The sequence below is a fragment of the Capsicum annuum genome, chromosome 12 (genome assembly GCF_002878395.1).
Source record: "Capsicum annuum cultivar UCD-10X-F1 chromosome 12, UCD10Xv1.1, whole genome shotgun sequence".
NCBI lineage: Eukaryota > Viridiplantae > Streptophyta > Magnoliopsida > Solanales > Solanaceae > Capsicum > Capsicum annuum.
This window is the reverse complement of record NC_061122.1, coordinates 232,912,798-232,929,350: the sequence shown is the minus strand read 5'-3', so window position 1 is coordinate 232,929,350 and position 16,553 is coordinate 232,912,798. Positions and strand designations below refer to the sequence as shown.

At 38.4% G+C, this 16,553-nt stretch overlaps 4 protein-coding genes across 7 annotated transcripts; all 4 read right to left on the bottom strand.

The window, feature by feature from the left end:
* Window positions 1-290: 290 nt before the first annotated feature.
* Window positions 291-1,742, bottom strand: LOC107850454 (receptor-like protein Cf-9 homolog; the record flags this gene model as incomplete). The annotated part of the gene is made up of 1 exon (XM_047401777.1): window positions 291-1,742. A coding segment is annotated over one exon (1,452 nt), but the record flags the coding sequence as incomplete, so codon positions are not given.
* Window positions 1,743-2,330, bottom strand: LOC124889494 (receptor-like protein Cf-9 homolog). Its single transcript, XM_047401419.1, has one exon. It carries the CDS (start codon window positions 2,328-2,330, stop codon window positions 1,743-1,745), a length of 588 nt encoding a protein of 195 aa, XP_047257375.1.
* A 643-nt stretch (window positions 2,331-2,973) lies between these two features.
* On the bottom strand, window positions 2,974-6,994 carry LOC107850453 (receptor-like protein 9DC3). Of its 2 annotated transcripts, none has more exons than XM_047401417.1 (2): window positions 3,823-6,994; window positions 2,974-3,607 (listed from the first exon to the last, which is right to left on the bottom strand). In XM_047401417.1, the coding sequence occupies exon 1, from the start codon at window positions 6,782-6,784 to the stop codon at window positions 3,866-3,868; it is 2,919 nt and encodes a 972-aa protein (XP_047257373.1). In that variant the 5' UTR covers window positions 6,785-6,994; the 3' UTR covers window positions 2,974-3,607; window positions 3,823-3,865. The 2 variants fall into 2 exon arrangements, with proteins under 2 accessions (XP_047257373.1, XP_047257372.1); XM_047401416.1 differs by having other exon boundaries at window positions 3,843-6,994.
* Window positions 6,995-7,407: 413 nt separating this feature from the next.
* LOC107850451 (receptor-like protein 9DC3) lies at window positions 7,408-16,082 on the bottom strand. Of its 3 annotated transcripts, XM_047401414.1 has the most exons (3): window positions 12,856-16,082; window positions 7,892-7,954; window positions 7,408-7,612 (listed from the first exon to the last, which is right to left on the bottom strand). In XM_047401414.1, exons 1-2 carry the CDS (start codon window positions 15,824-15,826, stop codon window positions 7,935-7,937), a joined length of 2,991 nt encoding a protein of 996 aa, XP_047257370.1. In that variant the 5' UTR covers window positions 15,827-16,082; the 3' UTR covers window positions 7,408-7,612; window positions 7,892-7,934. The 3 variants fall into 3 exon arrangements, with proteins under 3 accessions (XP_047257370.1, XP_047257371.1, XP_016550467.2); XM_047401415.1 differs by lacking the exon at window positions 12,856-16,082 and having other exon boundaries at window positions 7,892-11,866; XM_016694981.2 differs by lacking the exons at window positions 7,408-7,612; window positions 7,892-7,954 and adding an exon at window positions 11,897-12,051 and having other exon boundaries at window positions 12,800-16,074.
* Between the last annotated feature and the right edge of the window lie 471 nt (window positions 16,083-16,553).

The window sequence follows — 16,553 nt, the reverse complement described above, 5'->3', positions numbered from 1 at the left end:
GATCCTATGAGTTGTAATTCAGGAACACATAACAGTAACTTTTTCGAGATTTTGCATAACCTGGGCAAGAAAGTATGTACTGAAGGAACAATTATCGCAATTCTCACACAATTATATAGAAAGGAAATAATGGAAACACAATTGAGATCCGTCATCGACACCAAATGATTAGTTGTTTTCGAACATTATTTTCTTTTACATAACTAGGGAGATAGTATTGAAATTTCAACTCAATATGGATATATACCTGAAAGTTTTGACAGTACATCTTGTGCAACTGGGAACTTGTCCTAGATGCCATTATTTCTTCTTCTTCTTCTGTAATGCATTTGACCTTGCTGCTTCTTTTGCCTTCTCATGATAATTCTGTATGCTAAGTGTTCAGCTATCCTAGAAAGCCAATTTGGATTGACGTATGATATGGAGAATCCAATAAATAGTCCACAGCCATATCCCATTAGAACCGCTTGCCAACTGAGCTCACTTAGAAATGTCGAATCACTTTCTTCATCCGGCACAAATGTTTTGTTGTTTGTCTCTGGTATCCGGTTATTTCCACAACTTCCTGAAACTGGGAATCCACGCAACCAATCATTGCCTTCATATGATTTGTTCTCAAATGTATCAAATTGATTTCCTTTTGGAATGCATCCTTCAAGATGATTGCGGGAGAGATTTAAAACTGCAAGAGATGTGAGAGAAGCAAGTTGTTTTGGTATCTCTCCTGAAAGCTTGTTGGATGAAAGGTCCAATGATTCTACTACAGATAACTTTCCAAGTGATGGCGGTATAGGACCCTGCAACCCATTGTGAGATAAATTCAACACACGCAGTGCGATGAGATCTCCCATCATACTAGGAATATGCCCTTCAAATTTGTTATTTGAAAAATCCATAGTGGTGTACAAAGACAAGATTCTCACAACTTTAAGCTCCAATCCCTTTGTTACAACAGTTACCGAGTCTTGGTAATATGTTTGTGTTGTATCACCTGGTGCCTTCATTGTTTGATCAGTTCTCCTCATTGCTTTCAGATTTCTGAAAAGACTTGTCGGCAATTCTGCTGTAAATGCATTTGAAGAGAGATCTACCATCCGAAGCTGAGGAAACAATGTCGAACTACTTGAAGTTCTAACGGGTCCTTGCAATTTATTGGATCTCAAGCTTAAAACTTGTAGATTTGCAAGAGTCCCCAACCACATAGGGAATGCGTCATCGAGATGATTCTTTCCTAAATCAAGAACTTCCAACTGCGAACAATTGGCCAAGGATCTTGGTATTTTTCCCTCTAGCTTATTGTCGTGCAAGTTGAAGCTTTTAAGTGCACTTCCAAAGCTAAAGGTTGTTAGGAGATTCCCAGAAAGACTGTTGTGTTGCGCATCCAAAACCTCGAGTTGGTCACTCATGTTACCCAAGCAATGCGGAACCGCTCCCTTCAAACTGTTTCTTGCCCAATCCAGAACTATCAGTGATGTCAAATTGCAAACAGAAGAAGGGATCTCACCGCTGAGATTATTATTTGATATGAGGAAATACTGCACATAGGGTGGCGGAATAGGTAGCGACCCTTGAAGAATATTGGACCGTAAATCAATATAATATAGACGAGAAAAAGGAATCTGGTCGATGCTTGCCAGCTTGTTATAAGAAAGATCCAACTGCTCAAGCTGCCCTGCTGATCTCAAAAAATTCAGTTCATTTACTTCACAAGCGGCCAAGCGCAAGTGTCCAAGAGACTCCGGCTAGGTAGATTTGACTTTTCTCTCATTGGTTAGCGAAATATTATTAAATGAGAGATCGAGAAACCAAAGTTTTTTGAGGTCAGAAATGAAGCTGACATCTACATTGCCAGTAAAGTGGTTGGACGGAATATCAAGCCACGCTAGGTTCACAAGGTTCTGAATAGACTTGGGAAGAGGACCTTGTAACTGGTTATGTCCTAGACGAATCTCGGTTACTGTATTGTACTTGAAATCCTTAAGTTGACCGGAAAAGCGGTTGAAACTCAAGTGTAGTGCAGATAGTGACGGTAGGGAGAATATCCAGGACGGTAATTCTCCATTCAACGAGTTGTTTCTAAGGGAAAGTTGAAACAGATTCTGCAGTCCGCTTGAAAACGGAGGAAGTGATCCTTCCAGATTGTTATTTTCAAGGATCAAATACTGTATATTGGTGAGATTCCAAAGAGATCTTGGAATTGGCCCCGACAAATTGCAAGAAGAAAGCATCAAGAACTGCAAAGAAGATAGATAGCCAAGAGATTTAGGCAGCAAATTACCAGAAAAATTTACGCCACTGAAGGAAAAGTCCACGAGAGATCGCTGTTCCATTTGGTCTTCGGAAAATTACCATTGAGGGCGTTATTGCCTTCTAAGTTAAGAACTTGCAAGTTGGGCTGGTGAAAAATACTCTCAGGTATTATCCCATTCAATCCTGTACCTCCCAGCCTCAGATTCGTTAAATGAGACGAAAAATTTAGAGGAATGGTGGAAAAGATGTTCACATATCTAAGATCAAGCTCTCTTAGCTGAGTCAAATTCTGAAGTATCAATTTAAAATCGTGAGGTGCGAGTCTTAGCTCAACATCATCAAGAAATAAAGGAAAGTCACCAGAAAGACCAAGAGACTGTAGTCTGGAAAGACGAGAGATTTCAGAAGGAATTTGACCAGTGGGAAAGATCAAGATGTGTCAAGCTCGTAAACCTACCAAAATTAGGTGTAATCTGTGAATTAGAAAAGTTATTCCCAGAAAGGTCAAGCCTTTGGAGATAAGTGAGTTGGAATAGGCTGCTGTTCGAATCAATGTTCCCTACAAGCTGGCTGCAACTGAGGTTAAGCTCGATGACATGGCCGGTCATCTCATCGCATATTACTCCATCCCACGAGCAACAATCACTGCTCATAATCCATGAACTTGTTCTTGGATAAGCTTTCTGCGCTTCATAGAATTGACAGTTAAAAGCTGCGAGTGAGGCATTTACAACGAGGGTCTTGTTGAATTCTATAAGGGCAAGTCTTTGATCTTCGCGGCATGATTGAGGTGCCAACGAAGAAAAAGAAACAGCAGCTCATGACGGAGAAAGAAAGATGCTAATAGTAGCAACAACAGGTGCCCGTAGCCCATTTTGCAAGAATGAAAGTTCATATGATACTTGACTACAAAGGACGAACCTTTTCAAGTTGATGTTTTTTCTTGATCACTGTGGATTTGAGTCAACTTGCTACTTCCTATTTCTATGTTTTTATGTACATTTGAAATATTCAAAGTCAATACAGAAGTCCTCCATTGGAAACATATAAAAGAAAGGTAATAATTATATTGCTGCAATAAAGAATTAGATATGCAACAACAGATGAGTCTTTTCAAGCTGATGTGTCCACTTTGATTTAGTCATCAATTGTTGAACAAGTCAATATAAGCATCTTTAATGGGAAGAAAGTGACAATTCTAAACTAATGAGATATTTTAAGTGAATACACAAGTCTATAATCACTGCTATAAAAGCAAAAAGCAAAAATAAAACACAGTTCACATAGCCCTTCCAATTCTTGATACTTCAGCTAGACACACTCTTTGGCCATTTACATCTCATAAGTCACTGCATGCCTACATTATTTACACCACAAAAAGTTAAAAGGGAAAAGTTAGATACAGAACATTTTGATTAATAATAATCTTTTGATCACTGAGATTTTCCTACTGGGATGCATGCTGAACATGTTTTTCTGTAGTGACTAACATGATTCTCAAGAGGAGATAAGAATATCATTATATAATTTGATAAACTAAATAAGAAACAGTAAAGAAGTTTGAATATATACATGAAAGTTCTCGACATTACATCTTGTGTGACAGGGAGCTTGTCTAGATGGCCATTATTTCTTCTTCTTCTATGCAATGCATTTGATCTTGCTGCTTCTTTCGACTTCTCATACTAATTCTGTATTCTAAATGTTCAGCTATCCTTGAAAGCCAATTTGGGTTTCGAGAAGAAAGCATGACATATGCTATGGAGAATCCCATAATCAATCCACAACCACATCCCATAAGAACTACTTTCCAACTGAGTTCACTTAGAAATGTAGAATCACTTTCTTCATCCGGCACAAATGTTGTGTTGTTTGTCTCTGGTATCTGGTGACTTCCACAAGCTCCTGAAACTGGGAATCCGCACAATCCATCATTGCCTTCATATGAATTGTTCTCAAATGTAGCAAATTGAGGTCCTTTTGGAATGCATCCTTCAAGATGATTGTGGGAGAGATTTAAAACTGCAAGAGATGTGAGAGAAGCAAGTTGTTTTGGTATCTCTCCCGAAAGCTTGTTGGATGAAAGGTCCAATGATTCGACTACAGATAACTTTCCAAGTGATGGTGGTATAGGACCCTGCAACCCATTGTGAGATAAATTCAACACACGCAGTGCGATGAGATCTCCCATCATACTAGGAATATGCCCTTCAAATTTGTTGCTTGAAAGATCCATAGTGGTATACAAAGACAAGATCCTCACAACTTTAAGTTCTAAGCCCTTTGTTACAATAGTTACCGAGTCTTGGTAATATGTTTGTGTTGTATCACCTGGTGCCTTCATTGTTTGATCAATTCTCCTCATTGCTTTCAGATTTCTGAAAAGACTTGTTGGCAATTCTGCTGTAAAAGCATTGGAAGAGAGATCTAACATCCGAAGCTGAGGAAACAATTTCGAACTACTTGAAGTTCTAATAGGCCCATGCAATTTATTGGATCTCAAGCTTAAAACTTGAAGATTCGGAAGGGTCCCCAACCACATAGGGAACGTGTCATTTAGGTAATTGTTTCCAAAATCAAGAACTTCCAACTGTGTGCAATTTGCCAAGGACTTTGGGATTTTCCCCTCTAGCTTATTGTGGTGCAAGTTGAAGCTTTTAAGGCCACTTCCAAAGCTAAAAGTTGTTTGGAGATTCCCAGAGAGACTGTTGTGTTGCATATCCAAAACCTCGAGTTGGTCACTCATGTTACCCAAGCAATGCGGAATCGCTCCCTTCAAACTGTTTCTTGCCAAATCTAGAACTATCAGTGATGTCAAATTGCAAACAGAAAGAGGGATCTCACCAGTGAGACTATTATTTGATATGAAAAAAGTTTCTACAGAGGTTGGTGGAATTGGTAGTGTCCCTTGAAGAAAATTAGACCGTAGATCAATACTATATAGTTGGTAAAATGATGAAATCTGGTCAATACTTGTCAACATATTATCGGATAGATCAAGATATGCCATTGAATGCATCCAATTAGACCATGCCCAATCAGGAATTCTTCCTTGAATCTTGTTATTTGAAAGATCCAACTCCTGAAGCCCTTTTGCTGATCTCAAGAAATCCACTTCATTTATTTCACAACCGGACAAAAGTAAGTGTTGAAGAGATTGGGGCAAGGTAGAATTGACTTTGTTCTCATTGATCAGAGAAATACTATTATATGAAAGATCCAGAGAGGAAAGCTGTTTGAGGTTTGAAAAGAGGCTGACATCTACGTTGCCACTAAAACTGTTAGATGAAAGATCAAGTATTTCTAGATTGACAAGGTTCTGAATTGATTCGGGAAGATATCCGTGCAACTGATTCTTGCTTATATCAATATGGACTAGTACTGAATTGTACCTGAAATCCTCAAGTTGACTGGAAAAGTTGTTGTCGCGCAATCGTAGTTCACTCAGTGATGGAAGGGAGAATACCCATGACGGTATTGCTCCATTCAGGGTGTTATTTGATAGCCAAAGTCTCTTCAGATTCTGCAGTCCACTTGTAAACTGAGGAAATGTTGGTCCGTCAAGATGGTTATTTCCTAGGTCCAAGGTCTCTATGCGGGTGAGATTCCAAAGAGATTTCGGAATTGGCCCCGTGAGATTGCACGAACTAAGTGACAATATCTGCAATGGAGTTGCATAGCCAAGAGAATCAGGCAGGAGCTCACCAGAAAAATTTACTCCATCAAGGTTCAACTTCGCGAGAGAAGCACTGCTGTTCCATTTGGTCTTTGGAAAATAACCACTGAGCTGATCATTGCCAATCAAGTTAAGAACTTTCAAGCTTGGCAAGTGAAAGTTACTCTCAGGTAATATCCCGTGTAATCCTGTGTAAGCAAGGCCCAGACTTGTTAAACGGGATGATAAATTTGGAGGTATGGTTGAAGAGATATTTACGCGAGAAAGATCAAGCTCTCTTAATTGGGTCAAGTTCTGAAGAAGCAATTTAAAATTGTGAGGTTCAAGTCTGAGCCCTATGTGGTAATCTGATAAAATAAGAGACTGTAACTTGGAAAGATGGAAGATTTCGGAAGGAATTTCACCTAAGAAAGATGAGTAGGAAAGATCAAGATGAGTCAAGCTCGAAAAGCTGCCAAATTTAGAAGAGATTACCGAAAAGAAGTTATTTCCAGAAAGGTTAAGCCTTTGGAGATAAGAGAGTCGGAAGAGGCTGCTATTGGAGTCAATGGTCCCAACAAGACTGCTGCAACTGAGGTCAAGTTCAATAACATGGCCAGTCAACTCATCACATTTCACTCCATCCCATAAGCAACAGTCTCTGCTCATATTCCACGAGTCTGTTTTTTGATAAGGCTTCTGACCAAAGAAATCGCAAATAAAAAATGTGAGTGATGCATCTACAATAAACGTCTGCTTGAATTCTCGAAGGACAATGCTTTGATCTTTGGGGCACAAATGAGCTAATCTGGATGAAGAAAAAGTAAGTTCATGACAGAGATAGAAAGATAATAGAAAAAGGAGGTGCCCATAACCCATTTTTGCAAGAAAGTTGGTAGGGAAGAAAGCAAGAAAACTGCTCAGATGTTTGGCTCAAGTCGATCAATGCCCAAGTCTTTCCAAAGAAATTTCAATCGACAAGTCTTTTGAGGTTGTTGTTAATTTCTCTTTGATTTTAGCCATCATTGTTGAACAGATCAAACATACTGTAGTAATTTAGTACTACAGTATTTCCGTGGAAATGTCAACGAAAGTGACTCGTGAGAGAGGGTCATATAACTCTGATATATACCAACTGTATTTCTTTCTTCTTTTGTCAGATGCAAGGTTCCAGCATATAGAACATGTGATATCACTTATCAGGTATCTAATCTTGAGCTGCAATATCTCAAAAATTGTCTTACAGTAGCATATTATTTCAAGCAAAGTTGGAGGCTAGATATAAACATAATATACTAGGGAGACACCTCAGATATTCATTAAGGGGGTTCAAAATATGAAGAAGCTAAGCTATATATACATAAAATGCCAAGGGGATTCGCAATGTAATTTTTCATCGAAGGAGGTGGTTCATATAAGTCTACGCACATTTTTTAGTGGTAATATAAGGGGGGCCTTTGATAATATCGCAGGACGCAAAGAGGGTGGAAGAGGGAGAGAGACATTAAGCTCAATAATATCATTGGAAAAACTTCACTCTTACATAAACCTAAACGTCTTTTCATACTCTTCGATCTTTCTTATCATTTTCAACATCTTCTTGGTGTATGCCTTCATAACTGTATGTAATTCCTTCTTCATCACCTTCTAACGTTTGGCTATTTCAAAGACAAATTCACGGAAGACTTCTCATTAGTCACTGCATGCCTTCATTTACACACAAAAAGTTAGTAGTTAGATACAGTACAATTATCTCAATGCTATTTTCTTTTGCATAACAAGAGAGATGGTCATTGGAATTTAGAGAACATTTTGATAAATAATAATCTTTTCCTACTATGATGAAGGCTGAACATATTTTTCTGTAGTGACTAACATGATTCTCAAGAGGAGATAAGAGAAACAAGAAATATTAAAATGAAGATATTATATGATACCACTAAGATAAACTAAATAAGGAACAGTAAAGAAAATATGAATATATACCTGAAAGTTTTCGACATTACGTCTTGCGTGAAGGCAAACTTGTCTAGATGCCATTATTTCTTCTTCTTCTGCAATGCGTTTGACCTTGCTGCTTCTTTCGCTTTCTCATAATGATTCTGTGTTCTAAATCCTCAGCAATCCTAGAAAGCCAATTTGGGTTTCGGGAAGAAAGCATGAAATATGATATGGAGAATCCAATAATCAATCCAAAGCCATATCCCATCAGAACCACTTTCCAACTGAGTTCACTTAGAAATGTTGAATCACTTTCTTCGTCCGGCACAAATATTGTGTCGTTTGTCTCTGGTATCCGGTTACTTCCACAACCTCCGGAAACTGGGAATCCGCGCAATCCATCATTGCCTTCATATGAATTTTTCTCAAATGTAGCAAATTGAGGTCCTTTTGGAATGCATCCTTCAAGATGATTGCGGGAGAGATTTAAAACTGCAAGAGATGTGAGAGAAGCAAGTTGTTTTGGTATCTCTCCCGAAAGCTTGTTGGATGAAAGGTCCAACGATTCGACTACAGATAACTTTTCAAGTGATGGTGGTATATGACCCTGCACCGCATTGTGAGATAAATTTAATACACGCAGCGCGATGAGATCTCCCATCATACTAGGAATATGCCCTTCAAATTTGTTACTTGAAAGATCCATAGTGGTGTACAAAGACAAGATCCGCACAACTTTAAGCTCTAATCCCTTTGTTACAACAGTTACCGAGTCTTGGTAATATCTTCTTGTTTCATCAACTGGTACCTTCATTGTCTGATCAATTCTCCTCATTGCATTCAGATTTCTGAGAAGACTTGTGGGCAATTCTTCTGTAAACGCATTGCAAGAGAGATCTAACATCCGAAGCTGAGGAAACAATGTCGAACTACTCGAAGTTCTAACGACTCCGCGTAATTTATTGGATTTCAAGCTTAAAACTTGAAGATTTGCAAGAGTCCCCAGCCACATAGGGAATGTGTCATTGAGGTGATTATTTCCTAAATCAAGAACTTCCAACTGCGTGCAATTGGCCAAGGATCTTGGGATTTTTCCCTGTAGCTTATTGCCGTGCAAGTTGAAGCTTTTGAGTTTAGTTCCAAAGATAAAAGTTGCTAGGAGATCCCCAGAAAGACTGTTGTGTTGCACATCCAAAACCTCAAGGTAACTCAAGGTACTCAAACATTGAGGAAATGCTCCTTTCAAATCATTTCTCGCCAAATCTAGAACTCTTAATATTGTTAAATTGCAAAAAGAAAGAGGGATCTCCCCCTTTAGATCATTGTTTGATATGAAGAAGTATCGTAGAGTGGGCAGAAGATTAGGTAGCGAGCCTTGAAGATTATTGGACCGTAAATCAATAATATCTAGAGGAAGAAGAGGAATGGGGCCAATACTTGTCAACATGTTGTAGGACAGATTAAGATTTGTCATACGATGAATCCAATTAGGCAATACCCAATCAGGAATTCTTCCTTGAATCTTATTATTTGAAAGATCCAAGTACGTAAGTTGTGTTGCTGATCTCAACATATCCAAATCACGTACTTCACAAGCGGACAAAAATAAGTACTCAAGAGATTGGGGCAGGGTAGACTTTACTTTGTTCTCATTGGTCAGAGAAATACTATTATGTGAAAGACTAAGATAGTAAAGGTTTTTGAGGTTTGAAAAGACGCTGACGTCTACACTGCCATTAAAATTGTTGGCAGAAAGAGCAAGCCATGTTAGGTTTACTAGGTTTTGTAGTGACTCTGGAACAGGACCTTGAAACTGGTTGTGTACTAAATCAATATGGACTAGGCTCACAAGGTTCTGAATTGATTTTGGAAGATATCCTTTCAACTGATTATTGCTTATATAAACATTGTGTAGTGTTGAACTGTACCTGAAATCCTCAAGTTGTCCTGAAAAGTGATTATCATTCAAGTGTAGTTCACTCAGTGATGGCAAGGAGAATATCCAGGATGGAATTTCCCCATTCAGGGAGTTATTTGATAGCAAAAGTGTATTCAGATTCTGCAGTCCACTTGTAAGCGGAGGAAACGTTGCACCGTCAAGATGGTTATTCTGTAGGTCCAAATACTCCAGACGGGTGAGATTCCAAAGAGATTTTGGAATTGGCCCCGACAGATTGCACGAACTAAGTTCCAATCTCTGCAATGAAGTTACAAAGACAAGACAGTCGGGCAGAAAGTCACCAGCAAAATTCACTGCTCTGAGAATCAACTCCTTAAGGGATGCACTGCTGTTCCATTTGGTCTTTGGAAAATAACCACTGAGCTGAAAATTTGCTAAGTCAAGTGTTTCCAGGTTGGGCAGGTTAAAGATACTCTCAGGTATTGTCCCATACAATCCCGTATGTCTCAGCCTCAGAGTTGTTAAATGAGAAGAGAAATTCAAAGGAATGGTGGATGTGATGTTTATGCCAGTAAGATGAAGCTCTTTCGATTCAGTTAGATTCTGAAGGAGCATCTTAAAATCATGAGCTTCGAGCCTGAGCTCATTGTTGTTCCACAAAACAAGAGACTGTAACTTGGACAGATGAGAGATTTCGGAAGGAATTTGACCTGAGAAACGAGACCAAGAAAGATCAAGATACTTCAAGCTCGAGAACTTGCCAAATTCAGGCGAGATGAGAGAACCATAGAGGTCATTGAAAGAAAGGTTGAGCCTTTGGAGATGAGACAGTTGGAATAAGCTGCTATTGGAATAAATTTTCCCAACAAGTTGGCTGCAACTAAGATCAAGCTCAATGACATGACCGCTAGTCTCATCACATATCACCCCCTCCCACGAACAACAATCTTTGTTCATGTTCCATGAACTCGTTTTTGGATAAGACTGCTGGTCACAAAGAAAAGATGCAGATGAGGCATCAACAACAAAAGACTGGTTGAATTCTACAAGGGCAATACTTTGATCTCTAGGACATATTGCCAATGAGGAAAAAACAAGTTGACAGAGGAAGAAAGATGCTAGAAACAAGAGGTGCCTATAGCCCATTTTGCATGAAAGTTGGAATGAAGAAAGAAAGCTGTGCTTTGTGTTAATGCTAGTCTTTCAAGTTTGTCATTTCAGCGAAAGCTACAACAGATATATCATATCATCATTTTATACTAAAACTGAAAATAACTTTTCACCTTCTGCTTATTATTTTTCAGCCGTTAACCATTTCGTCAAATGTATCTACCAATTCTGATAGGAACAACAATAGTTGATTAGGTATTATATTTTTTATATTGCCATGGACTTATCTGGTGTAGGGGTTATCAATTTCTCTAATATCTTCTCATCTTGTATATATTTATCTTAATTACTCATGACTTTTGACTCATTTTTAAATCTCAATTAGACAACCCCAAATATTACTAGTATTGTATACAAACAAGAGGGATATAGAAAATCGTAGATTAGGAAGTAATACAAGCAGAAGTTGAAACCATCTCTTTTGAAGTTAACAAAATATTCAATACCGTTATGCTGCTAGTGAAGAATGAAATGTCGACTTGGCTTGAGAAATAGTAACTATTTCCTGTATGTGCAGTCTATTTACTGTTGTAAGTTTTCACATTCATAGAAATTGTTCATGTAATCTACACCAACTGAAATTCTTCCTTAACGTAAACAGAAGAATGGACTTTTATCTTTGGTGTCTGTTATTCTTGGTTCAATATTTCTTTCTTTCCCCTCAAATCTGGTTTGTACAGATAGAAAAAAGTGTGATGTGACTTTCTTCTACACAAAAGCCAACTAGTTCTTCTAGGTTATGTATAAGAGGAGATCTTGCAATCATCATAGTGAGCATAGGCATGTAAATTTTCAAAAAATAGAGTCATCATGAACCTGAGTCAATTAACGAGAGATGCTAGGCTCGAAAGCAGAAAAACAGAAGCGTAACTTTAGGTATCTGCATTTATTAGTATTAGACAACAAATCTGCTATAGCAGCGATGAAAATATGACAGGACAAGCTCCAAAACTATTACAAAGGTCATTACCCCTCATCACCTATTTTTCGGAAAAGAAAAAAACACAGGCGCACACACCTCTATACATCAGTCGCAAGAGCAAGAAACAATTCCCACGGTCATTCCGGTCCCTGATATGTCAGCCAGACACACTCTTTGTCCATATCCATCTTCCAAGTCATTGCAAGCCTACATCTACTTCCCAAAAGGTTGAAAGGAGAGAGTTAGATACAGAACAATTATATCAACTCTCACACATTTATAGTCATTGACACTGAATGATTAATTGTTTCAAACATTATTTTCTTTTTACATAACAAGGGAAAAGCTCATTGGAATTTCAAATCATAAATAACACACTTGGATTTATAATAATTGTTTGAGCTTTTCCTACTGGAAAGACGATTGAACATATTTTTCTGTGGTAGCTAAAATGATTCTCAATGGTTAAGCATACATTATAACCTGATTATTTATATTTTCCTTTTTTTTCTCTTCAGGTTTCTCCCTAAGTGTAGATACGAATAGCACTGTATACATTTCACGAAATCATTCACTTATCTAATAAAAATAGAAATATTTAAATGAAGGGGAGCCCGGTGCACTAAGCTCAACTATTGTACGTAGCCTCACCTTACATTTCTGCAAGGGGCTGTTCCAAGGCTTGTACAAGTGATCTCCTAGTCACATGGCAGCAACTTTACCGGTTACTCCAAGGTTCTCCATCAAATATTTAGATGAAGATATACTATATATACCATTAAGATCTAAGCTGCTCGGACTCTCCAAAAATGCTCCCAAATCCATGTCGGATCCTCCAAAAATGCACTAGTTTGGAAAGGATCCGACCTGCATCCCATGACATTTTGAAGAGCCCGAGCTACATAGATTATTATAAACTAAAAACAAATCAGTATAGAGCAAGCTCAATATAAATATATACCTGAAGGTTTTGACATTACATCTTGTATGAAAGGGAACTTGTCTAGATGCCATTATTTCTTCTTCTTACTCTTCTTCTGTAATGCATTTGACTTGTATGACATTGCTGCTTCTTTCGACTTCTCATACTAATTCTGTATTCTAAATCTTCATAGATCCGAGAAAGCCAATTTGGTTTTCGAGAAGAAAGCATGACATATGCTATGGAGAATCCAATAATCAATCCGCTACCATATCCCATCAGAACCACTTCCCAACTGAGCTCACTTAGAAATGTAGAATCACTTTCTTCATCCGGCTCAAATGTTGTGTTGTTTTTCTCTGGTATCAAGTTAATTCCACAACCTCCCGAAACTGGGAATCCCTGCAATCCATCATTGCCTTCATATGAATTTTTCCCAAATGTAGCAAATTGAGGTCCTTTTGGAATGCATCCTTCAAGATGATTGCGGGAGAGATTTAAAACTGCAAGAGATGTGAGAGAAGCAAGTTGTTTTGGTATCTCTCCCGAAAGATTGTTGGATGAAAGGTCCAATGATTCAACCACAGATAACTTTCCAAGTGATGGTGGCATATGACCTTGCAACCCATTGTGAGATAAATTCAACACACGCAGTGCGATGAGATCTCCCATCATACTACCAATATGCCCTTCAAACTTGTTACTTGAAAGATCCATAGTGGTGTACAAAGACAAGATCCTCACAACTTTAAGCTCCAATCCCTTTGTTACAACAGTTACTGAGTCTCGGTAATATGCTTGTGCATCATCACCTGGTGCCTTTATTGTTTGATCAATTCTCCTCATTGCTTTCAGACTTCTGAAAAGACTCGTCGGCAGTTCTGCTGTAAATGCATTGGAAGAGAGATCTAACATCCGAAGCTGAGGAAACAATTTCAAACTCCTTGAAGTTCTTATAGGTCCATGCAAATTGTTGGATCTCAAGCTTAACACTTGTAGATTTGGAAGAGTCCCCAGCCACATAGGGAATGTGTCACTGAGGTGATTGTTTCCTAAGTCGAGAACCTCCAACTCTTTGCAATTGGCCAAGGATCTTGGGATTTTTCCCTCTAGCTTATTGTCATGCAAGTTGAAGCTTCTAAGTTGACTTCCGGAACTAAAAGCTGTTCGGAGATTCCCAGAAAGACTATTGTGTTGCATATCCAAAACCTCGAGTTGGTCACTCATGTTACCCAAACATTGCGGAATAGCTCCCTTCAAATTGTTTCTTGCCAAGTCTAGAACTTTTAACGATGTCAAATTGCAAATAGAAGAAGGGATCTCCCCAGTGAGACTATTATTTGATATGAAAAAATATTCTACGGAGGTTGGTGGAATTGGTAGCATCCCTCGAAGAAAATTGGACCGTAAATCAATAGTTAGAGGAGGAAGACGAATCAGGTCAATACTTGTCAACATGTTGTGGGATAGATTAAGATTTGAAATGGAATGCATCCAATTAGACAATAGCCAATCAGGAATTCTTCCTCGGATCTTGTTATTTGAAAGATCCAAAGTCTGTAGCTGGTTTGCTGACCTCAAAAAATCCAGTTCGTTTACTTCACAACCGGACAAATATAAGTATTCAAGAGATTCAGGCACGGTAGACTTGACTTTGTTTTCATTTGTCAGAGAAATACTATTAAATGAAAGATCAAGATACCAAAGTTGTTTGAGGTCTGAGAAGACGCTGACATCTATGCTATCATTAAAATTGTTATATGAAAGATCAAGATATGTTAGATTGAGGAGTTTCTGAAATGACTTGGGAAGAGGACCTTGCAACTGATTCAATGCTAAATTAATTGAGACTACGCTGTTGAGGTTCTGGATTGATTTGGGGAGAAACCCTTGCAACTGATTCTCGCTTACATCAATAATGACTAGTACCGAATTGTACCTGAAATCCTTAAGTTGACCGGAAAAGTGGTTATTACTCAAGTCTAGATGACTCAGTAACGGCAAGGAGAATATCCAGGACGGTATGGCTCCATTCAGGGAGTTATTTGATAGCATAAGTGTGCTCAGATTCTGCAGTCCACCTGTAAATCGAGGAAATATTGGTCCTTCGAGATGGTTATCTTGAAGGTCCATATACTCCAGACGGATGAGATTCCACAGAGATTTTGGAATCGGCCCCGAGAGATTGCATGAACTAAGTACCAATCTCTGCAACGAAGTTATATAGCCAATAGATTCAGGCAGGTAATTACCAGAAAAATTTACTCCTACGAGATCTAACTCCTTGAGAGATGCACTGCTATTCCATTTGTTCTTTGGAAAATAACCGTTGAGCTTATCATTGTAACTTAAGTCGAGTGTTTCCAGGTTGGGCAGGTTAAATATTCTCTCGGGTATTAGCCCATACAATCTCGTACCCCTCAGCCTCATGGTTGTTAAATGAGAAGAGAAATTCAGAGGAATGGTGGAAGAGATGCTCACGCCACTAAGATGAAGCTCTCTTAATTGGGTCAAATTCTGAAGAAGCATCTTGAAATCGTAAGCTGCAAGTCCGAGCTCACTGTTGTCCGATAAGAAAAGAGATTGTAACTTGGAGAGATGAGATATTTCAGAAGGAATTTGACCTGAGAAATTGGAGTTGGAAAGATTAAGATGTGTCAAGCTCGAGAACCTGCCGAATTGAGGGGAGATGTGAGAACCGTAGAAGTCATTCATAGAAAGGTTGAGCCTTTGGAGATGAGATAGTCGGAATACGCTGCTATTGGAATCAATCTCCCCGACAAGTTGGCTGCAACTAAGATCAAGCTCAATGACATGACCACTCGTCTCATCACATATCACCCCCTCCCACGAGCAACAATCTTCGTTCATGTTCCATGAACTCGTTTTTGGATAAGACTGCTCGTCACATAGAAAAGATGCAGATGAGGCATCAACAACAAACGACTGGTTGAATTCTACGAGGGCAAGACTTTGATCTCTGCGGCATATTTCCGATGAGGAAAAAACAAGTCGACAGAGAAAGAAAGATGCTAATAGCAGAAACAAGAGGCGCCCGTAGCCCATTTTGCAAGAAAGTTAGTTGGTAATCAAGAAAGGAAGTTGTGCTTTGTGTCATTCTCAAATCAAAATTCATGAGACATATAATGAACTGCTAATGCTATAGTCTTTCAAGTTGTCATTTCACTTTGGTATAAGTTCATTACTTGGAACTTTCTGTGAAAGCTATAACTAAGACATTCTAAGTCAATACAAGTCTTCCCATTGAAATGTCACTTGCCAATTTTTTAAACCAAAAAGTAACACAAGTATTGTGGCATAAGTCCATGGTCATGTTTTTTCTTAACGACATTATGTGATACTTGGACAAATTTGATCAACTTTTTGACTACAAAGGATGAACCTTTTCAAGTTGATGTTTCACTTTGATTTTGGTCACATATTCCCCCTACTTTGATTTTGGGGAACTTGCTAATTCCTGTTTCTACATTCAATGTATCATTTCAGTGGAGAAAAGGACAGTTCCACTTCCAAATGAATGAGATATTCAAGTCAATGCACAAGTCTTTCCGTGGAAATGTCAAATGAAAGCGATAACAAAGTACTAGTAATATTTTTACGTACTATGATAGAAAAAACACAAGCCAATAGACGAAATTTCTATCTAATGAAACGAAAAACAATGAAGAAAACAAAATATAGAGTGAGCCCTCCAAAGTTTTAAATTTGTTGATGAGCATTGGAAGATTTTAATGACGGAAAGAGACTTTCTGCATAAGTAAAAATGTAGCCT